This window comes from Phaseolus vulgaris, chromosome 1, assembly GCF_000499845.2.
Source record: "Phaseolus vulgaris cultivar G19833 chromosome 1, P. vulgaris v2.0, whole genome shotgun sequence".
Taxonomy (NCBI): Eukaryota; Viridiplantae; Streptophyta; class Magnoliopsida; order Fabales; family Fabaceae; genus Phaseolus; species Phaseolus vulgaris.
The window spans coordinates 45,480,656-45,506,024 of NC_023759.2; the positions used below are offsets into that span (position 1 = coordinate 45,480,656).

General features: G+C 29.3%; 1 protein-coding gene across 1 annotated transcript; it reads right to left on the bottom strand.

The window, feature by feature from the left end:
• Window positions 1–452: 452 nt before the first annotated feature.
• LOC137816219 (aluminum-activated malate transporter 8) lies at window positions 453–2,917 on the bottom strand. The gene is made up of 6 exons (XM_068619295.1): window positions 2,511–2,917; window positions 2,242–2,382; window positions 1,866–2,138; window positions 1,672–1,781; window positions 1,442–1,585; window positions 453–1,207 (listed from the first exon to the last, which is right to left on the bottom strand). Exons 1-6 carry the CDS (start codon window positions 2,797–2,799, stop codon window positions 716–718), a joined length of 1,449 nt encoding a protein of 482 aa, XP_068475396.1. The 5' UTR covers window positions 2,800–2,917; the 3' UTR covers window positions 453–715.
• Window positions 2,918–25,369: the final 22,452 nt, after the last annotated feature.

Genomic DNA, 25,369 nt, shown 5'->3' on the forward strand with positions numbered 1-25,369 from the left:
TAATTTAATATTATAAAACCTATTAATAATAAAGTAAGTTTTATATTACTTATATAAATGTATTTCCAACCCAATACCTTAAAATACCTAAGAAGAAATCATAACATAAATGCATATTCTAATCTAATTTTAGTTATTTCCGCCCATAATTCGCATTTAGCTTTTAAGTTACATGAGAAGTATACATTGACTACTACTTTTCACAGTCCATCCCCTTTTACTCTCTTTTTTCCCTTTTATTTTGATAAAGTACGTATTAATATTTGGCTTTGCAATTAAATTAATCTTAATTTGTTCGGAAATCATGCAATTTGCTTTTAGAGTTCCACGTTAACGTAGCTAGGCACAATAGTCATGTCAATGTTGTTTCAAACAATTTGTGTGGCTTACGATAAATATCAACAAAAAGTAGAATACAACATGTATATAGAAAGGAGACAAAGCACCAAATGTGGCTGAGAACATAGCTAGTTTACCATTTACTTTTCTGCAGCTAATTAAGTAAATAAAATGACAGCTGGCACAACCTGTCACAGTAGAACATCAAAGAAAACGTAAAGAAATGAAATTAAGGTAAGAATATGAAAAATTTTCTCACCTTAATTTAACTACTGCACATTACAGGAGTAAAATTAGATGGGAGACTAGTTAACCCAACTAAGGAATAAAAAGGTTGAGCAATGACGAATTATTACTAGTCTCAAGTGTTAACTATTTACATATGTTCGGAGGGTTTTGTTCGTGTCTTTTCTTTTTCTGGCGAGTCTGTGGTTATCTCTGGGATCGTAATTTCAACGTGGTCGACAGTGGTTTCAATATCCACAACAGGTTTTACGATACCTCGATGAAGAAGGTGTGGCTTCTCTGGTGAAACATTGGATTCTACAACACTCTTGAAGTAGGCTAAGTCAGAAAGCTCGGAAACAGACTCGTATATTTTCTCCACTGACTTGGTGATTTCTTCGAGAATTGAAGCAACCGTGGCAACTGGGATTATAGTTAGCAGATCAGCGTCTTCCAAAGAAACGGTTTCAAGGACAAATTTGAGGTCTTCAACTGCAGTTTTTGAATTCTCGATGTGGCTTTTGGCAGCTGATGGGTGTGTCATTGTTTTGACTGATGAAGATATTACGTTTAACGCCTTGTTCGACTCTGAAATCATCTTTGTGCATGGTTCTTGAACTTTACACTTGAATTCCAAAGATGTCTGCAGTCACAAAAATGCGTGTATGTATTAGCTTCAAGCTTATAAAGCTGAAATTACTTTTTAGTTTTGAAGTGTTTTCACTACTGTACATTTTTTTTATCAGCGTGTATATTACAGTTAATTTGTTTAAAATTGTTTTCTTATTACCAAGCTTGAATTCTTTTGAAAATAGACATGGAAGTGAGTACGTCTCAAATATTTCATGTTTTTCACGTAGAGAGAATGATGTCTTACTTGGATTTCCGGGTTAAGGTAGTTGTTAAGGGTTTCAATCTTGTAAGCACATTCCCGAGTAAGTACTCCAATCTTCAAGTACTGCTTCCAAGGATGTCGAAGACGAAAACGGCCATGTCCCGGTTCCCACCTTGCAAAATTTGCCTGTGCAATATATATAATGTTAATGTTTGATCAATCTATCAAATAAAAATGTTGAATAATATCTCAGAAGAGAAAAATAAACTCACCAAGGACTCTTCACTTGCTTTGGAGTTGAGAATACTTTTGTATCCCTCAAGAACTGACTTCTCACATTTTTCTTTACCCTCTGAGCAATGAAAATATTCCACTTCAAATCCTGAAAGATGATCAGAGCTTCAGATATTAACACATGAAACACAAGAAAGAAGCATGTGACTAATGGTGGTTCGAATATAGATACCTTCTAGGTAATTTGCCAACTTTTCTACGTTGGAAGCTACCAACTTGTGAAGGTCTTCACCTGCCCATACTGGACAAATGAAAATGGAGATGACCATGCAAGCTGTTGCCCCTATTAAAATTGTTGAAAGTCTCTGATGGGCAAGCTCAAAGAGTTGTTCCACTCGATACCCCGAGACAGTAACTAAACAGAATGTCAAGATAAATATCACCACCCCATAGTCATATCTTGCCTTGATCTTCGGAAAAAATCTGAAAAAAGTAGCTCCTGCGGCTGCAAACACAAATCCTTTAGCACATTGTTTAGGAAGCAAATGTTAGTCTCAAATCCATGCGGAAGCTCATTTTCTTTGTTAATATTGTATTTACATATATACCTAGAATGAAGACTAGGATCCCAAGAACAATAGGTTTTTCTCTTTCTCCAAAAGTAGTAGCTAAGTGTTGCCCTCCAACCCCTAAAGCACCAGCTAATAATGTAGCACATCCTCTATTCAAACCTTTGCTGAGGGTTGCACCTGGTTAATTAGGAACCAAACATATCATATGTTACTTTAATACTCTTCAGACTTTGGCCATTAATTATATAATAATGAGAAATATACATGAGTGTGTTTGTGCATTATTCTATAATGTCTCCACTTACCTACGCTGAATTCAAATACAACCACCACTGTCAGAACAGCCCACATTCCAGCAACTCCGAAGCCATCATAAAGAGGCCTCGAGTAGTAAAACAAGGAAACCAAGGTAAGAGCAAATGCAACTTTTAATGAGTGAAATACTCGTCTGGGGTCATCTTTTCCAATCTTTGCTATGCTCCTTGTGAAGTTGATAACCATGGACTTGATGTTCCCAGGCAAAGCCTTGAGGCAGTTTCCCCAATGAGCAAGAAACCCTCGCTTGTTTGTTTCCATTGTTGACTCAATATCCATGACTAGATATAGAGTGGAGAACAACCTTGCCACAAATGTGCTGGGTGATACAGCAAGTTTTAGAAGAGAGCTAGGAACAAACAGCAGGTATGAAATTATGTAAGGGAAAGAATTTGAGAAGGTTGGGAAGTGAATGACTTTGAAGACTGACATTTATAGGAACAGAAAGTACAGCTGTGTCGTGCAGCAAAGATTTTTTAAAATCAGATACATGAGTTGCTGTCTTTTTGCGGAAAGAGAAAGACTGGTTCTCTTTGAGAAAAAAAAGTTACATTGTCACGGCACATATATGTCATTATGATTAAATACAAAATGCCCATAACTCTAAAAGTATATACTTTTAGAAATTCATTTCCCTGACCAAAATAATTAATCTACCAAAACTTACATAGACAGGGAATGTTAGGATATATGCTTCCAGCTATAATAGTTTACTTCCCAAAGCAGATTAAACAAAGTTAATTTACAAGTTCAGACGCATAAGAAAGATTAAATAGGGTAGTAATTCAGTAAGACAAGTAACTGGTATACATACTTTAGTCAGAGTCAGCCATTGAATCGCTGTATCCCACCTCCCTTTGTTTTGCCCTTTTTCTTTGGTAAATTATATTTACATTTTTTTAAATCAATGTTTCTCTACATAAATTTCACTTCTATATGTTTCATCTTTACATTTTATCGCCCTTTATGTTTTCCAAGGTTATATTTTCCCACTTTATAGTTTTATAGAGGTGAGGGTTGTACGACTGATCACATGTCTGAGTCTCTATTACTGGATCGACTGATTTTATGGTTCATTTTAATGGATTAACCGACATCTCAATTCTAATTACGCTTAAACAAAGTCAGTGAAGCTAATCCACGATTAAAAGTTAAGTAATGTATTTCTAAACATGATTAAACTCCCTAATTTAACCCAATAAGGAAGACCCATTAGAATAATATAAATAACACACATTCCAAGATCCAGGTACGTCATGATATACGGTGCTCTGACAACCGATGGCTGAATATCTTTACTGACTTAAGCATCAAAGTGCCTTCTGCAGGTACCACCCGAGTCTGAACTACGAGAAGACCAAGAGATGAGACGAGTAGGAGTAGCAAGGAGCTTGCAAGGAAGGAAACTGAAGCACAATCCGACCAATCGACTCAGAAAGAAGAAGAGTGATCTCAATAGTTCATTGAACCCCAACCCCATTCGAGAACAAGTTCTCTTAACTTTTCTCTTAACTTTGAATTTTTTTTTATCAGCAATGAATTAATGAAATTAAAATAGAACACTTGAAGGGTGTCCCAACTTTTATACAATACTCAAAACTCAGATACAACTGTTGGCTCACGCATACACTTACTCTTGTATCACAAGCTAAGAGTTACTCCTACCGTGCCAGATATATACACCACAGGGCCATCCATCTACTAAACCATTTACCAAACCCTCAGCCCATCCAATTGGCTCACAAAACCACAGCTGCAGCCACTTAATGTAAATTTTGAATCAGTTGCACAGGGCAGACAAAATCTATGGAATGCTGTTGTTTGAACTATTTGGGATCATAGGAATTATATCAACCTTTTTTAGATATAATTTCTGATCATATCTAAAATTATGTTTTAGAAATAAAAAGAGTGACAATGAATAAACAATAAGAGCATTTGTCGTGGTAAAGCGTGAGCTACTAAAGAGTCATCTCAATATAGCGGGTAAAGTATATCATACAAACAATTTGTCAGTTTCTCTATTAGTTTATAACAATCTAGCAAAATGATATTCATATGTTTAAATTTGTTTCCGTAACTTTATATTCGATTTGTTATCTCTCTCACTTTTTCCTATATTATTACTGTTTAAAATAAGCAAGTAAAATTAAGAAAAGTGCAAGTAACTCTAACTTTTACACACAACATTCAGTTCAGGGGCTCCTTAGAAATCGAAAAGAAGCCCTACAAGAAAATACTTGTTAGTATTGATCATATTCTAATAATAAATAGCAACTTTAATGACTATTTTAGCTTCAGAAAAGTGATGACGATGCGTCATTATGACATTATTAAAAAAATATTCATGCAGAAATTTCAAATTACATATATTTATCAATATCCAAGTGGTGATTTTTTTCAAAATTCATAACGTATTTTTATATTGGTTGTACTATAACAAGTTACATTTGTAACCAATATAAAAAGTTTAAAAATATTACATTAGTTTAGAAACAACGGATTATATTGATTATATATTTATAGTTTTTAGTAAAAGTATTCTATTATGTTAATTATTTTCTTAAAGTGCATAGAAGGATTTAGGGGTTGTGTAGAAAAACTGTTAGGTCTCGACTCGTGATGTGGTATTATATTGGATTTATCGGAATAAATCCCATAATTAAGGATTGAGAGAATGAGAGTTCGTCTTTAGAACCTCGTCGATCCCCACATACGACGTATATGATCAATCATTGTATTTAAGTTATTGTTTATTTTAGAATTTAGAATTTCATCATGATTTTGTTCTTAAAATGCGTCTTGAATTATTAAAGGAATAATGTGTATATAATTTTTTCTTACTTTCGCTCCTAATATATATATTTAATTATTTTCTTTACATCTATTTTGCACTTTTCTCTTTTTCTTGACATTGCTCACTTTTTTTTACGTTTAAAATAAATGTATCATATTTTTTTATCAGTATAAATACAACAGAAAAGAAAATATACACTAAAAAACTATGTCTAAACAAAGTATAGATAGTGCTACTATCCTTCAAATACCTCCAAATACCCAAACAAACTGTATCATCGTTTCAAGGCACGCACACATGTATAAGTTTACGAACTCCTACAACATCTTTGTTTACATCATAGGTACATTTTTTCATCAAGTCCCTGCCTTACTCATCACAACATATATATCATTCTACATAAGCCTATGGAATGATTGTGTTTGCCTTTTAAATTAGTACTTGCTGTGTATCTTCAAACTACAACTCTGACTCTCATAATGGTTTTCTATCAACTCATATGTGAAAAGCGAAAAATGAAAAAAAAAAAGCCAGACTCTCTACTATATTTCCATTATATATATCACCTTTAGTTATTAGAATATAATATAAGTTATTAAATTTAGATCTTACTTTTACAAGTTTAAATTACAACTATATGGGACAAAAGCTTGAGAGTGTTTAAGTACCTCTATTACATTATATTATGTATAAAGCTTGCTTTATTCTAATATCAAATTTAATACATATTTCTTATTTTTGTGAGTAACTAATGCAATAAATAATTAAATATATTTTAAATTTAATTTAGATATATATTCAGTAAGTTTAAATTTTCTGTTTGAGATTCAATATTGATTAATAAATTATTATTTTAGAGTAAATTTTGAATTCATCAAATAGACACTTTTGAACAAAATTGTGCAGTACTTGATTAAAATACCTTAAAGTCTTACATTTGTTTTGGGATGGCAATATAGGACGGATCATACGGGTCGATCCGTAACTCGTTATCAAAAGTATAAGACGGGCTCACTAATCTAAACTGTTGACTTGTTTAGGCCCGTCCCGCATAAACGAGGCGGGGCAGGTTAGCTCGCTAACCTTCATAAATAAATAAATAATTATTTTATTTTATATATAAAAAAATATACTCTATTTACCCATTATTGCAGTATGATATTTATTTTATTTTATTTTAAAAAAATAAATTTAATGTATTAAAAAAAGAATGTTTTATTTTAATAATTTAAAGTAGTTAGTTTTTTTTTATCAACAATAATAAATAAATAAATAAGAACCTTTAGGGTTGATCCAATACAAAATCACACAAAAACAAACAACCCCTACTCTCAAAAGTTTGTCACTAACTTCCAACTAGAACAAATACATTCTGATCAACCTAAATAAATCACTTATGTTTAATTGAATGTATACAAACTAGGGGATCAAGACACCAGTCATAAAAGTAAAAAACAAGCATATTAGACTTTAGAGGTTACCCAGGACCAGGCCTTTAGTTGAGTCATGGAGTTAGTATGAAGAATGTCAAATGATTTATTTTTAAGCAAAGTCTTATATTTAAAATTTGTTAATAAAAAATTAATATAAAGAAGAAATTTCAACAAGATAGTTAAAAAATTAGTCATCTTCATTAAAATATTTTGTAGCAAAACTTTGATAAGATATTCTTGTACATTTACATACCTATATAGGAAAAATAGATGCAAAGCAAGACTTTAATTATTTTTAATCAAGCCTTCTAACAACCTTCATACTTGAATTTATATTTTTATCTTAATTAAATGAATTGAATCAGAGATAAAACTTTAATTTTCCAGTGGTAGGAATAAGTTCTTTTATAATTAATAAAATTTTAATTTTTGAAAAAAAAAATTATGCGGGTTGACCCACGGGTTATCTCTTATGCGGAGCAGAACAATGAAATGATCTCACACTTTGTGCGGGGCAGTCCAACCTGACCTGCATTTTTGCAGGTCAATTGCGGAGCGGACCTATGCGGGACAGGCCAACCCGCATTGCAGTCCCTTTTGATTTTGTGTGCCTTGGTATTCATATACAAAATGTTGTTGAAATTTCATAAAATTTATTAAACAAGACATTACATAGTAAAATGTGGTTGTTGAGTTTTATGGAATTATACATGTTATGGAGAAAGCTCAAAAGATGGGGTTTATTAATGTTTGGTTTGAATGTGATTATGTCTTGGTTTGTGTTGCGTTTACCGCTAGGACTAATGTTCCGTAGATGCTTCGTAATCGATGAAATATTTGTCTTACTTGCTATGGAAAAATCATGTTTAGGATTACCTATATTTTTTGTGAAGGACATACATGACTGATAAGTTGACTAAATTAGGATTTATTCATAGAGAATCATTTCATTGGTATAATAGGGTTGCATCTAGTCTGTTATTAGAATTTTTTATGAATATGTATAGTCTACTTTTGTATAGTTTTTGTTAACATATGAGTTTTGGTCTAATCCCCCATATTTTTATTTTTTCTTTTTTTTCAATAATATATTTTTTCATATGATAACAGATAATTGTTATTGTTTGAGGTATCAACCTAGCTGAGATGTCAAGTTGCATAATAATATCTAACATGAAAGCTTTATAAAAAAAATGTATCCATCAAAATATAAAAAAAGATGTTTCTAAATATAAGGCGTCAAGCATTTAAAACAAAATATTTCGTGCACAAATTATTATTGTAATTACTACCACAATTACTTTTAATATTATTATTATCTTTATATATAAATTTATTAAATTAATGATTTAATTTTTTTATATATCCATATAAAATAAAATTATTAGTATTATTATAAAAAAATTGTTATTAATATTAAGAAAATTATTATTATTATCATAATTATTTTTATTATTATACTAATAAAATTATCGAAGAATAATTTTGACTATCAATTACCGACATATATTATGTGATATTGATTTGTGTTCAATTATAATAAATTTTACTGATAGATAAAAAAAATATAATAATTTTGTATTTTTATATTTGTTAATAAAATTTGTCATTAACTACGACAAACATAAATTCACTTTTAAAATATAAAATAGTTGATAACTAATTAGATACTAAATTAAAAAATAGTTTATAATTTATTAATAATATAAACTATTTTAAATATTAATAATTTTTATTTTATAAAATATTTTTTTTAAATTGAATTTTATTTAATTATTCTTTTAAATTGAAGAAAAAAAAATTAGTTGACCGTATACTTGTTGGAAATAGAAGAGAGTTGATTATGGACATTAAATTTTGAGACTAACTCAAAAAAACCATAGGTTTAATGTGGAAAAGGATGGAATGAATCCTTATGTTAATATTAAAATAAATAAATAAACTAAAGCTCTTTTAATTTTATGACAATAATAAATAATATTAATTTGATGATGCTAAAGAAATCCAAGAGGCGTGCACTAAATGAAAAATAAGATTTTTGAGAAAGTGTGTATAAACATTATTCTGTTTTTAAGAATGAAAATTTAAATTTATATAAAATGGATGAATTTACATTAAAATAATATTTTGTAAGATTTACACATTTAAATATTTCTTATCACATGTCTAGACAAAAAATATAAACAAAGTAATTATTATAAAAATAAGTAAACTTGTCATATAAACATTTTTACTATTTTAGATCACTGTTTAAAAATACCTTAAAAGTTTTTTTTCTTTCAAATTTACGAATAACCTACACATACAGAGATCAGATATAATTTTATATTTAAATAATCTGAAGTAGTTTTATCTCCAGATTTTCATTTTTATTTTTTTTATCAACACCAGATTTTCATTCATATTAAATATGTGTAGTTTGATTAGAAAGTGGACAAATGACGAAGCATGCATAAGTCAGCCATTACCATGGATATTTTTTTTAAAAAAAATCTCACTTAAAGAATTGTACAACCACAAGGATTAAAAACACGAATGAATATATATATATATATATATATATATATATATATATATATATATATATATATATATCATATATCATGAATTGCAAGTAAACAACAATGCAATTACTGTTTTTTTTTTCATATATATATTTGTTTTCTTTGAAGGAAAACAGAAGAAAACAAAATAGTGTTTTGGTCAATTTGTAGCAGTAATTAAGCTCTACCACATGTTGATCAACTAACTACTTTATAAGCTCTCTTTTAAGTTCATTCTGACATAAGGATTTCGTGCCTATAATTGAACGCAAGTGCTCCACCCAAGATTCTAGTTATTATTAATTATACATTTGAATTTTGAATGCAAATACCTCAGCAATCTGTTAATCAACACACATGAAATAAATATGCTTCATCTCAAAACAATAATAAAAATCCTAATAATTAAAAACTACGCTTCACATCCAACATTAGTTAGTGTATTCCTTCTGATAAAAAGAAACAAGACAATGAAAAAAAAGGATAAGGCAAGAACATGTTTGCATCAGCATTTCTGATTCTCCAATAAGACCAAGTAAAGTGAATTCAACACATTGTTGTTTTTGTCATAGCCAATAAAAAGAAATATAATAAGCACGAGGGAATAAAGGAATTGAAAAAAAAAATGCAAAAAGTTGAATATAAGCACAACAAGTTATTAAAGATATGATAATGACCCCACGCATTATCACTTTCTTTTGTGAAACTAGCAACATAAAGAAAAGAACTTTCAGTTCTTCTCTGTGCTGGGAATCATTTTCTAATTTGTTCACTATTATCTACTAAGCTCATCATAAAATTGTTTAGCCATGTGTATTGAACCAGATCAGAGTCAGCATCCACTGTTGAGTTGGATCTGACTCACTCCTATGTTTCACTATATTTTCTTTTTAAATGAAAACGTTCATAATATTGTAAAGCTATATACTCTTTATGAGGTTTCGAAAATGAAAATGACCAACAAATTTCATGTGAATATGGTCTTGTTCATGTTGAAGATATTCCATGGTAATCATCCAAACATTACAAGCTCACATAGTGAAGTGTTACTTTAATTGCACATGCAGGGGGAAACTGCAAAATTTTGTATGAGGAGCCAAATGCATAAATTGTAATTAAATTAAGATTTTAAAATTAATTCATTAAATAGAAATAATAATGAAGAATTCATAATAATTTGACTACATATTATGAAAATCTTATTTACACAAATTAAAAACTGAAAGATTCTGACGCTAAAGTCAAAGAATGAATACTTAATTTTTAAAAATTAAGTGATTCAAATAATACGAAATCTTTATGACATTAAAGAGATAAAAAATTAAATTCCTGAAAGCGGCAACACTACCACCTCAACAGTACAAATATATCAATTCCTAAGCACAGTTATAAAATTTAGTATGGCACACATGTATAAGTAAATTGAAACACCAATTAAAGGTATGTGTTTTATTTTTGTTCTTAGCATAATTTTTTTATAATGTTGAAACTCTTAATCTATATACTTTTCTTTAAACTTGGTTTTAATACCCTATTAATTTTAGTTAATCAATTTATTCTCAAACTTTTACAAATATTTGGAATTAAAGTTTTTATCATACTTAAAATTAATATTTAACAAGTATATTTAAAGTCACAAAATTTAAAAATAAAGACTAAATTTATTTATTTTTTAAAGTTTGAGAACTAAATTCCTTAATTTAAAAATACAAAGACTAAAAAATATAAAAAAAGTATAAAGAATTAAAACATTTTTTATTTGTAAACATGTTCTTCATTTTTTAAGATTTGACCTCGTATTAATATTATTTACCCGATAAATAAGTAATTATATATATTGAAAATTTAAATGGCCCAGCAAACAGGGGAATGTTTAGAAACGGAAACATAAAAGTTAGAAACTGGTGCAGTGCGTATTCCAATTTCCACTAAATTTGAGTCTTACTCTTAGGAAAGGAAATTTGAGAGGTTTTGAAAAACTTTAAACTTATATATTTCTATATGTAGAACTTGTATATTATAGTTAAAAGTATTTATGGGATGTTACACATTGCATAACAAGTATAAATAGAATGAGCATGGAAAAGTTAAGAAAGAACAACAAAAGAACATATGACAAACAGGTTTGAAGAAGATGATATAACCAGATAAGTGAAAACTACAACAACATGACAATAAAAGATATTGCGATCAAGTTTCAACTGAAAAATAATGATAATATAATAAAAAATACAAAATAAAGACAACTCAAAGCTGAACGAATTTGGAATATGGAATTGAAGTTCTAAGGAGCATAGCAAAAGCCAATGGTGTGAGGCAAAGCAATGTGTTGCAAAGGAGGTTGGTTATCAAACTGCTGCTTTAAGGCCTACAAATGACAGTAGCTGATTTTTACAAATAGGAAGAGATCTAGTGAGAACAGGGTTTAAAAAGTGGTGCTTCACAATTATCTTAAATGCTTCTTCAGCCATATCAAGGAAGGATCATAAGCAATGTTACTGGAGATTTAGGCAAGGGTTTGCAGTTTTGTTGACTTTGTTTGACTTAAAGTGGCACGGAGTCAGTTGGTCATTTGGTAAGTTTTGTCAGGAGTATATATATGTTGCTAAGTTTTATGCTTTTTTGAAACATGCTCAGTTATTAACGTCTCGTTTTAGCTCTGTTTTTTGTACTCTTTATAAGGGTCAGTTAGGTTTTGGGTGAGTTATTTTTGTTGAATGTTTTCTTCTTTATTAGGTTACTCTGGCTAGCTTGTATAATATAAGGGAATGTGGTGTGTGACAAAAGAATGAATGTTATTAGCATTGACACACCAAACTTTTATATATATAGTTTAAAAGAGTTGAAAATTTCCTATATATACTCATTTATAAATATAATACATTCTTGTTGATATAAAAAAAGAAAGTCTATATTCACAACACGTGAAAAACATTTATATATATTTTAATCCCTTACACTCATTATAATATTTAAAATTAAAATTTTATATTTACAATTACTCTTTCTTTAAAAATAAAAGAAAAACAATCTATTATCTCCCTTTTATTTAAAAAAAAAGTGCAATAGGATAAAACAGAATATATAAATAACATTATCTATAACTGATAACTTGTATAAAAATAAAAGAATATGTTGTAATAATTACTAGTGGACATTTATTTTCATTTATATTCTCTCAATAAAATATCAGCAATGACTTAAGATTGTAAGACCTTTTCCACTCTATCTCTATTTTTTGTTGAAAAAGACAGAAGGACATACTAGATACTCAACCAATGCGATTTTACATGAAAGAATAGTGGATACTCTTCTGTGTACATTAGGATATATGTTAATTAACACAAATAATGAATGGATCAATTAATTGCACGTGTTCCTATATAATTGTGGATAGGATTCCAAATATGTAATGGAAAATTATCATTATACACTGCACCTAGAGATTCAAGAAGAAAAGAAAGATTAAAAAAACATATGTATTTATGAAAGACAAGTAATATGATATAATAAAAAAATATAGAGATACTGTTCTTTAACTCCTCAAATCTCTGTCATTATAATTTATAATTTTTTATTTAAAATTTAAATTTAAATTTAAGATTTAAGATATATGATTTTGATTTAGGATTTAAGATTTGAGATATATAATTTAAGGTTTTGGATTTATGATTTATAATATAAGGTTTATGATTTAATAACTGATAAAAAAAGTTTATGATTTCAAATTTAATAATTTTTTTAATTTTTGAAATAATATTTAATTTAATTAATATAATAACTAATTATATTTTATTATAAAAATATTTTTTATTTAATATTTTTTATAGTGTGTCCTATTCACACGTTAACAATTTCACTTGAACTCTGAATTATAGGTATGATTCTTAACATAATACATACTATAATACAATACTTTTTATATTTCTATTTCAATTATTTGATCAATTTTATTACTAACATCTCAAGATTCAAAACATGTTTGATTAACTTGTATTATAATAATTAAATGTATTTTTGATGTTAATGAAGGAACAATACTTCGATTTGATAATTGATAAGTAGTTAATTGCTCATGTAAAAAATTAACTATAGGTAATTATAAGAGAATTAGAAACATGAAAAAATAGAACAAGACCGAGTTTGAAACTTTAAAGGACCAAAATGGTGGTTTGAAGAAAAGTCAAATTGATAACACTTATGTAGGATGAAAATTTTTCAGTAAAAGTAACACATTTTATAGTGAAAGTGTTTAGAGATAAGTTACCTACTAGCCAAAATTTATGAAAAATATACATGTCAAGAAAGGCATTTTTGGCAACATTATTTTTGCATTGTGCCTAATCTCAAGAAGGTTAGGCGAAGTGTTGTGTGGTGCTCTATCACATAATTCAATATTTAGGTGTTTCTTTTTTACCTAGTCAAATTTCTCCCTACATTCTATTAATTTAGATAAAATTATCAAAATGTTCTATCTAATTCTTATTATTCTGGAAAGTTCTTTGAAAAATTTATTCTGAAAAACACATTACAGAATATATATAATATATTTTGTAAAGTTTATTTTGAAAATTGTTCTAGAAAAGATTTAACAGAAATATATTTCATGAATTTTGAAAAATATATTCTGGAAATATTCCATAAAAAGTAACCCATTAAAAAGGATAAATCAGTCTTTTTAAAATTGATAGGGTTCAGAAAGAAATTTGTTGGATACAAAACTAAACACCCTACTATTTACCCACAAATTAGGGCTGGCATTAGAGGCCCACTTGCTGGCCTGGTAATCATTCCATTAAATTATTTAGGGGTCTGTTTCTTCCTGCACCTCCATATCTTCTTCTCTCACCTTCATAACTTTTTGAATTTCCAAAAATGCCTCTTTATAATATTCTAGATTACATAATCCGGAAGTCATTTTCCAAATTTGTAATTAGCTTCCGGATTACATAATCCGGAAGCCTTTTTTCATATGCATGATTACTTTTCGGATTACATAATCCGAAAGTCTTATTTAGCTTCCGGATTATGTAATCCAGAAGTCTTTTTTCAAATGAGTTTCCAGATTATATAATCCAAAAACTATTCTATGGAGGTGACACAAGAAGGATAAAAATGTATTTTCATATTGTGCATGGAGGTGACAGAAGAACATATGGAGATAGATATGAAGGTGTAGGAAGAAACAGTCTATTTAGGGTTCCTTCTATATTTTTCCTGATGGAGTTTCGTTATTAACTTTCCCATTTCCGACAGAACCTAACCTCTCAATCTTTCCTTTTGTTTTTTACTTATCTATCCACTTAGAATTGAACTTTAATAATATAATTAATAACTTTACGACTATCTCCCTGTTTCTATCTAATTCTTAATATTTTAGACACCTATTAAATAAATAAAAATTAACTAAATAAAAATTAACTGTATTCCTCAATTTATATCTATGAGTGAGTTTTGAACACGTTTCTTTTTAAATTGCATATCCGTGTCAGACATAATTGGACACTAAAACTTGTAAGACATGTATTTGTAAAGTGTCTAATTTAAAAAATATTTGTTAAATTTCTGACAATTATAACATGGTTCTAATATAATTTTAAAAATAAAAATACATAAATTTTTTTAAAATTCAAGTTTATTATATAATTTTTTATTATAATTATAAAAATAAAGAACAAATATTTTAAATTAACTATGAGAAAAAATTTTCCTTGAAAAAATTGAAATATAATTGTGCTGTATCCGTATAGTATTAATATCCTATATTAGCCTGAAAACGTGATAGTAAAAATCGATGATGCTCTGCAAATGGGTCTTTTACGAGAAGTGGAGGTTAGGTTTGAATCCATTGATGCACTATCATTTCTAGTTTCTTACGTTGTTATCCGTTTTAATTTAAAATTTAAATGATGCCGTTTCGACCTCCTGTGTGTATCTAACCAGTATGATGTGGTAAATAATTATTTAAATTTTTCCTCATTTTCTATTAAAAGTTAAAATTTATTGTTAGTTATTTATTTCTTATAATGTGTAAACTTATATAATAAAAATTTCCTTATATCTGTATTTATGTTAACATTTTTGGCTCTCGATATGTCAAAGCTTATTTGCTTAACGAGCCAATGACCTGATAATAAATAAAATTTGTCAAATAAATATTAAAAATTTAAAAATTATTGTAAAAATACTTGAACAAATAAGCCATGCCTATCAAACTCAACATTTGTCATATAAATTGATACTATAAATTTGAGTGCATAAAAAATTATAATCATTTGGTTCTGTGGATCAATACGCCTTGCACGGTTCAAAGCCTCTTTTTACATCACTGTTAAAGACTAAACAATATCCAATTAATAATGGGCTTAAGAATGAAGCCCACACATTAAAACTGGTGTCTTTGAGACCGAAATCATTTCTTGATGAAGTTAAAGTTCGTAGCAGCCCAATCTCAGTAATCACTTGTTCAAACCAGTGGTCCATTAGGCCCACAATAGAACCAGTAATTGTCCAACTAAATTTTTTTATTTATAGAATTTCGGAATCTTATTCAAGAAACGAATTAAAGGTGGGTTTTCTCTTCCTCCACCCCCTTAATTCCTAACTGCACCTCCATAATTTTAAAATGAACACTTTACTTTTCATAGGTGACTATCGAATTACTTCTTCCAAATATCTTTTTTCAGAACATGATTTATGGAACAAGTTTTCTAGAACATATAAGATATATTTTAAAATAAACTTTATAGAATAAGCTTTCCAAAACATATAGGAGATGTCTTATATGAGATGTCTTTTAGAATAAGATTTCTTGAACAAAATTGTTCAAACATATATGATACCTTTCGGAACGAATTTACTTCCAAATCCATTGTTTTACTCTTTCTCTCTGTCTCTCTCTTTCTTCTTTCTCTTAAAGAGTGTACCAGAGGTGTAGTTGGAGACGTGGGGAGCAGCAACGGTGGCGTGGTGCAGGGAGGATAGGTATTTAGTGTTTTTGCTGTTAGTATTAGGGTGCAGGTAGTGATCATAGCAGTGCAGGAAGAAAAATCCTTAAATTTGACTTAAATCAATTATAGGCCATGAATTTACTTGTCATTTTATTTGGATCATGACGAACTTACAGGAGCAGTTTACAACTTTGAGAGTCAGATTAAGTTTATGGGCTTAACAGTTTCTTCCTCCATACTGCTTCTTCCTGCACCTCCATATCTTTTTGTGCCACTCTCATACTAAATATGAAAATATCTTTTGATCCTTTTTTGTCACTCCCATACATAATGCGAAAGATGTTTTTGGATCCGGAAGTTGTTTTTGAATTTGAGATAAGCTTATGGATTATGTAATCCGGATATATTTTGGATTACATAATCGCAAATTTAATCTCATATTCAGAAAAAACTTTCAGATTATGTAATTCAGAAGTTAATCACACATTTGAAAAAAAGACTCCCGGATTACATAATTTGGAAGCTAATTTCATATTTAGAGAAGACTTTCAAATGATGTAATCCAAAAGCTAATCACGTATCAAAAAAAGGCGTACGAATTACATAATCCAAAAACAAAGCTCGTGTATAGAATTTTTTTTTTATTATGTAATATGGAAGCTAATCATAAAAGGCTTTCAGATTATATAATTCAGAAGTTAATTACAAATCTAGAAAAAAATTTATAAATTATAAATTCATTATATTAAAAAGATATTTTTGAAATAAAAAACTTATGGAGTGTAACAATAACATATATACGGATGCAGAAAGAAGCGGTCCTTCGTCCATATTGATGAAATAAAAAGAACAGGGATCTATTTTTTTCTATATTTAATAAATTTAATTAGACTGTAAGTTGTAAAGAATTTTACATTAACCTTCAATATCGAAGTTGGTTGACTTTATAGATACTCTAATAGTCATATATAATATGACTCTTAAAATAGATGAGCAGTATAAAAAAATTCAAAAATTAAAGTCTCCTCGACAACGGTAAAATCTCTTGTGTTAATGACAGAAACCGGGGTAGTTAATTACTCGGATCAGAGAGAAATGCAAGCATTTAAGCAAAAGAGACTCAAAAGATTCAAGATGGTGGTAAAGTTTGATAGGATAAGAACCATGTTGGTTGTGTCTCGTCTCTCTCTGGTAACGAGATTGATTTGGTTAATTTTCATGGAAGATAAGAGCAAGTAATGATTTTTCATCATGTCTTGATATATACGCCTTTCGAAAGCAAAAAGGAAAAGACTTGAGACTTATGTCGTCTGATAATAGGAGAAATTTAGAACATGTCTCGAGAGAAGACTTTTTTACAAAATACTGTGTTTGGACGGTGAAAGTAAAATCGCCCTTCTCTTCAATGTTTAGAATTAAGGGTTGCCCCAATCTTACGCAGATGAGGTGTTTGTAATTTTGACACTTCCAAATATACCGGACAAAAATATCTCTCAATCCCATGCCTCCTTAGCTTGAAACTTATATCTTTCGAAAGTGGTAATTTAGTTAATTTTTTACTCCCTGATAATATTATGGTGCATAGTTAAGAACGCAATAAGAGATTGGGAAATGATGTTTTGTGTTTGGATGAAAGTAGGGTGTGAAGACATGTAGGATACCACTAGCCTTATATGATGTATGTGGGAATCTCATAATTATTGAAGAACACAATGAAAACGTTTATGAGCAGGAACAAGAGAGGACCCATATTTCCTCTCTATTATTGTTTCAGAAATCAGCAAGTTGACTCATGGGCCACCCACTCTGAGGACAGCCCCAGCTTTTGGGTCACTCTTCCAGTCACACACACACATGCTCCAATTTTATATTGCTTCCATACCAAACCCTTCTCTACCTTTACTCATCTAAAGGCAAAAATAAATAAATATATCATAAAGCACGCACACAAAAGGAGACGAAAGAAAATATATACTTTCTACCTAAAAAATCCAACCCTCCGATTTCATTCAATTCTCTTTGATCTTCCATTTGCGAAATTCGATTTTCACAAACTCCTTCAATTTATTGGTATGATAATTCGTAGCATCAATGAATGTACTCAAGCATGAGGAAGAAACAAAAGGGACTACAGAGAATGAATGAGTGGTGTATGAGAAATCTTTACCCTATCCCCTAAAAAATGGAAATGAATGAGCAGTTTAGACGATGTTGATAATGTAAAGCTGCAAGTTCATGACGTAGTGCATGGAAGGGATTAGGAAAAGTAATGAAACTACCAGGACATGGAATTGTCCATACTTTCGGAGGCATTAAACTTTGAAACATTATTTTATTGTACACGAAAGATGCAAGAACCTGGCGAATCAAATCAAATACACAGAGAGCAACCTGAATTTTAATATTGTATGTTGGAATTCCACACCCCAATTGGGCAACAAATGGTCTCACATGATCCCTGTTTGGATAATACAGCATATTATTTTATTTACATTCTTAATGTCCATGATCCAGTGATGGTGAAGCATGTTACTCAAGTATCTTTGATGGAGCGGTGAGTAGTGTATGATTAATCTTGAAGTGTATATGAATATAGTTGTATACTAAAAGAATAAGTATGTTAGTGCTGTCTATCTTGCCATTATGAAATACATTTTAATCTCTCACCAGGTTGGTGTTTTGACAGGATAGATAACATCTACAACGTCACCATCTAATCCATTTAAAACTGGTAACCTATGATTCTTGCCTTTGTCTTATGTACCATTCAAATATTGGGATAATGCAGTATGGATCGAGAATAGTTAGGTAATTCATTCTTTGCTTTCTTCTTTTCTTTCTTTAAATAAAAAAAATTGTAGGTGATCCCTTTTGCAAATGAAAACCAACTTTCCAAGTGACACATATACACATTAAGCTTATGGGGTGGCATTCTCCAAAAGATAATCAAGAGTGGTGGGAGAGTGGGGTTCCTTCAAAAATGTCACTGTTATGACTGGAAAGAACATGTCCTTATCTCATCTTCCCAAGGGTCAAAAGTGCCAAACAGAGAGTGGCTTCTGGGGAGAGCCTAACTCTAGACCAGTTTGTAGGTAGCCCATGGATACAAACATGCCACGTTACTTGCCATAAAAGTAAAAGTTTCCAAACAAACTATTTGCAACCTATTCATCAGCTGTTGCATCTAAGCTTGGGAGCTTTTAATTCACACATGGCCCACTGTTTGTTAGCCTCCTGCTTCCCAAGACTAACTAACCAGGAAGTAAGGAACACAACACAAGCTCCTAATGGAATCTCTCAACCACTGTTTCAACCTCAACCTGACATAACTCTTCAATTACAACCTATTATGTTACGTTTGTTGAAAGAATTAGAAATTTCAACAACTCAATTATGGCCCTAATACTGTGTTAATAATTATCTAAGTATTATTGCTTCCACAAAACAGTTGCCCTTTTTCCCTCTATTTGGAATGCAGAATGCTGAATTCGTGTGGTCGTAGAAGTCTATTCCGTATATGTGAAAATCGCCCCTTCCCCCTCCTAAGAAAGTTTGACATTTGAAGAAGACATACGGTTCTTTAAATTCTCTCCATTAACATATCTGTCGGTTGCTTTAATTAACCCAAAAGTTTTCTTCCGCCTCTATTAATTATTAATTTGGAATCAACATCTATTTCCAGTTGTGTGTAGAACAAAAATACATTCAAAGTTACACTCGCCCATATTCAACTCCAAATGATTAGCAACGTTTTTTTAATACCAAATGGGGTGCAGAGCTGCAAGTTTATTACATCTCAATACTAATGAATTACAAAGCTGGTATACTCTTTCCACACCCACAAGAAAAAAGAAAAGAACAAATCTAGCAAAAAGGAGAGAAAATAAAAACTTACTTTTCCTTTGATGTTATAAAATAGCACTTCTTAAGTTTGTGAAAGAGCCAAGTAATGATGACTTACGCTTTGCTCGATCCTCGCAGTTTCCAAAGTGGTAAAATGAGAATGACAGGAAGGAAGCGAAAAAATTTGTCTTTATTTTCACCAAACCACACACTGAAGAAGTCCAGTGGGTTTTGCCATTATTATTGTTATTATTATTATTATTAACAGATGTTGGTAATAGTGACAGTTCATGAAAACAGAAGAAGCAGAGAAGGGGGGTTAAACGGTGGTGCACGGGGGCACTAGCGGCGACTATAATAAGGGTAAGATATGTAAGCAGTATAGTATAGAAATGAATAAAAAAAAGAGTAAGATAAGATGCACTTTTTAGCATAGGTCATATAGAAAGTGTTGAGCAAAGGGACAGGATTTAAAAGGTAGGAGGTGTAGCTGGTGGTGACTCTGCGTCCTCCAAGTGTCCAACCAATTTTGTTGGGTACTTGTACTGTTGAGGAGTTGAGGGAAGGGCAACAAAACAAAAAGGAAGAATCAAGAATCACCCTTTCATTTCATTACATATATTATTGTTATTATTGTGTACGTGAGTGTGTGTGTGTTAGTCTAGCTACAAAGAAAAAGAAATAAAATAGTTGTGTTGTGTTGTGAGTCATAATTTTGAATTTGTGCAGCTAACTCGTCTGGTGCTCCTTTAGCGGGAATCATGTGCCTTAAACGTCGATTTGAGTTATATTCTTATGTGGTGAAACACACTGGTCCTCTCCCACCAATTTAACCTAACATTCATCTCAAAACACTTATATATAAACAAAATATAAACTTTATCTTTTTAAATATATTAAATTTAATTTAATCTGTTTAAAACCTTTTTCATATACCATCAATTGAAAAATATTTTATACTGATAATAATATTTTAATTAATCAATGATATACTAATAAATAATCAAATGAATGATTATTAAGTGGTGGTATAAGTAATACTGGTAGAATGAGAGAGAGATTTACCTTTTAATAAGTAATTCAATTCAAATTCAGTACTTCATTTTTTTAAGCTAGTTCTTCATGCATTATATTTTTTAATTAAGATTTTCTTTCTTTAAAAGAGAAAAGTTATTTCATTCCAAAAACCTTTACTAGAGTTTCCGATTAGAGTACGTGTAATCTTACTTTATAGTTTGTTGTACCATACACTAGGACCACGTGAAACACAAGTATATACCATACTAAAGAAACACTAATTCAATCTAATTGTAAGAGAAAACATTAAATGGGATAAAAAGATTAAATTTATTTTAAATGGGATTTAAGAGTGATTTTAAATTCATCTCTTTATGATTTATTTATTGTGTTTTTGTACGAGTAGTTTAAAATTAATGTGCGGTTATAAAAAGTATTTTTTGTGATTATTAACTTATTTGAGAATGGGATTACAAAAGTGCTTTATTTTATTCTAAAATTAGATAAAAGATTTTATATGTACTTACACAATAACATGTTGGTTTTGAAAAAAAAAACAACTTTTTTATTCAATTTTTTAAAAATTATATTATTGTAATAATATATTGACAATTTTTTCAAGAGTAAATAAAATGTTTCAATAGTATTTCAAAAGTAAATAAAAAAGTGTTGACAATTTTTTCTAATAGTATTTTTTACTTTTTCCCGAACTTGACGTCTACTTTAGTTGGTTCTTGTTCCTATCTATAATCAAATATATTATTACCTCCACCATCAGAATGTTGCTTTGTAGCCTAATCTATATTATTTTAAGTTTTTTTAACAATTTCTAAATATCCTCAACTTATTTTTCTAACATGATTATGGGGATATTTCAAGTCAACAAGATAATATTTTCCTATAATAAAACAAATAAGTATTTTCCTATAATAAAACAAAAGAATAAATAAAAACTCATATTTGGCTTTCAAAGTATATATCCGTGAAAATGGTAACATCATGAAGAAAACTCTTATTTGCAGGAACATGTACAATAATACAACTTTCGTCTGTGGCCTATGTGGATCTTTAAAGTAAGGTCAATAACAATCATCATCTTTGATATACTATGATAATATAAAAAGTACTCATATATTATGATAATATAAAAAAATGGTGATGCTTTTATTTTTTAAACTCTTAATAGCTAAAAATGCATCATTTTCATTTTTATTGAGAAAAAAAAATTAGTCAAGTTAAAAAGCTTAAATATATTTCAAAGTATGTGTCATTCTAAAAGAATGCAATTAAAGATTATATTTTTAAAAAATAACATATATCAATCTAAAAGAAAAAGAAGTGTTGATGCTTATTTTTATAATTCGCCATTCTTCATTGATTGTGATAGTTTGTTTTTCATGATTCTAATAAAGAATTTGTTCAAAAACTCTATATACAAAAAAAAAAGTAATTTTATCCTAAGTTATCGAGCAACACTACATTAAGATAACTAATTGAGCACATTCTTGTAGTGCAACTAACTTTAAAAATTATACAAAAGTATTTTAATAAATCTCTTTTATTTCTATAATTAATTTTCTTTTATTTTTATAATTAAATTTTCTACTAACTATAACCCTAAATCCTAAAAATCAAACCCAAATGAATAAAATATTGAATTGAATCGTCACTAATCTCTACTCTCTCCTGAGATTATTACTTATTTTTGTACTAGTGATTTTATTTTCAAATTATTTCTTCAATTAATTAGAATTAATAGAAGAAATTAAAATAGTGAATAATATATATCTATTAGCAATTCTTTCTTTACTAAAATGTGTTTGGTTTATTATTAACATCTATGTCTCCAAGGCATATTTTTAATCAAGGCTTATTCTTAATAAAAGTTAAGTTTTCTTATCATCCCATCTAGAAGATTTTTTTTTGTTAGTTGCATTTTAATGTTTTAAATAATAAAAATATATACATATTATGAAATAATAACTTTATCTAGAATATTTTTTTTTTTCATTTTAATGTTTTAAATGATAAAAAATATATTCATATTATGAAATAATAACATTATCTAGAAGATTATTTTTTTTGGTTGCATTTTAATATTTTAAATTATAAAAGTATATTATGAAAGTATGATCATTTAGAAATCTAATCAATCAACACTCACCAAAAGATATTATATATTAAATTAAAAATTGTTGTAGGTTATGATAAATGTTAGGTGAGTCAAGTTACAATAGAATCATGATATTTGGATTACTAAGCTTTTAACTACCTTCTATTTTGGTCTTGGGTGCTTATCCTTAAACGAAGAGATCCAAGGTTTTCATCACCAGCAAAATGATCTATTAAGAGATAGTTTTTCTCTCCACCTCCACAATATAAGAGTTTAATTTTTAGTAGAACAATTTTTTGAGGGACAGATACATGTGGCATGAATTGTGTTTGCTTAAAAATCAAAGTAGATCAAAAATGAATAGCTTAATATTATTACCAATGTTAAAAATAAACATGATATATATTCAAAAGTCAGTAGAATTACTCTAATCAATTTGGTCAAATTAAGAATGGTAGCGATTCAAAAAGTTGTACGAGTATTATTATGAAGAATAATGCTAAGTAGTATAAAGATAAAATTTGTGACTTTAACAAAAATATGTAAATTAAATTATAACAATTATACAAACTTAGATTAAGATCTCAAAAGAACCAAAAACACTCAAATTATGATAGACTGAAAGGTAATAAATTATTCTGAAATGAAAAACCTCCTAATAAAAATAAGGGTAGTTTTAGTATAAAAAAGTTCATAAAAGTTATTTATTTATCTCAATATTACTTTATGCACTAGTTTATTTTGATAAGCTACTATAAATTCCATATCGATCAAAATAAGTTGTTTTTAATGTTTTTAACTTTGTTTTTCTTTTTTTAAGTTTAAGAAAAAACAAGTAAAAATGTATAATTAATGTTTCTTAATCAAAATGAGGGTAATTTATTATAGAATATCAAGGGGATTGGGTGAATTATCCAAAGGAAAAAATCAGAAGTGAGAATTTATAAGTTTGAGTTACTTATTTTTTTTAAATGAGATAATTATAAATATACATGTTAGCTCATGGGTTTGGTCCGATAATTGATCATTTATGGTCATTTCTTGATCCACATATATAATTTTATGAGAAGCACAAATGAAGGGATCTTAATCAATTAGTCTTAAAAACTCATCAATTAAGACAGAATCATGACTAAAGATCGAGAGGTAATAATTCAGTTTATATATACTAGATTATGCTCTATAGAAATGATTCAAATTATGCTCTATAGAAATGATCATCTAATAAACAACTGAAAGAAAGAGTACTTTCAACTCATATTTATATTATACTCATTATATTTTGTGTTCTTACTTACTTATATTATACTCATTATATTTTATGTTCTTACTGACTTGAGCGAAATGTTATCGCAGGAGGAATTTTCTCGTTTCCAGAAGGTTGAATCACTAGAACTTAAAGGAAGACCACCAGAAGCTCATCGAGATGCGGACCGACCTCAAATTGGTTAAAACAATATATAATAAAAGTTTTGTTCATATAATTTCTTCTTAGATTTTATCTAAAAGGAAAGAAAGAACATTACACAACTTGTAACTAAATAGTTTAGTTGGTATGGGACCTGAACTATTATCAAAAGCTAAAGACGTGAGACTTCATCCACGATTTCCTAAAGATAACTCTGATTTGCTTCCAGTTCTTAGGGCATTCGACATTTTCCGAAGCAGGAAAAGCTGATGATAACATTCAATCTCCAAGATAACTATACTATCTTCAACAAATTCTGAGTTCATCTATGTGTTGAGAATTAGTTTGATAACTATCTTTACGCATAAATTTTATGAATAAACAAATGAATGAAAAAAAAGTAAAAAAAGAATGGAGGTTATTTAGAGAGGTGGTAGAAAGGGGGAAAAGGTTTAAGGAAATTGAGAGGCGCATGACGTTGACGTGAGGTCATGAGTGCCTTTGTTCGTTGTCTCTCCCTGGCTTCCTCTTGAAAAAACTGGAAGAGGAGCCCACACAGCATTTTGGAGTTTTGTGGTTTTTGGTGTGGCGTACGTCTTATGTCACCATCCCAAATCTTCTATCTTCACACGCCACCACACACAGCTAATCCCCTACGCCTTCCCTCCTGAGCCGTGGGATTCGCCGACACCAACGTCCCCATCAATCGAACGGCGTGGAAGGGCAAAGCAAAAGAGGCGAAGCA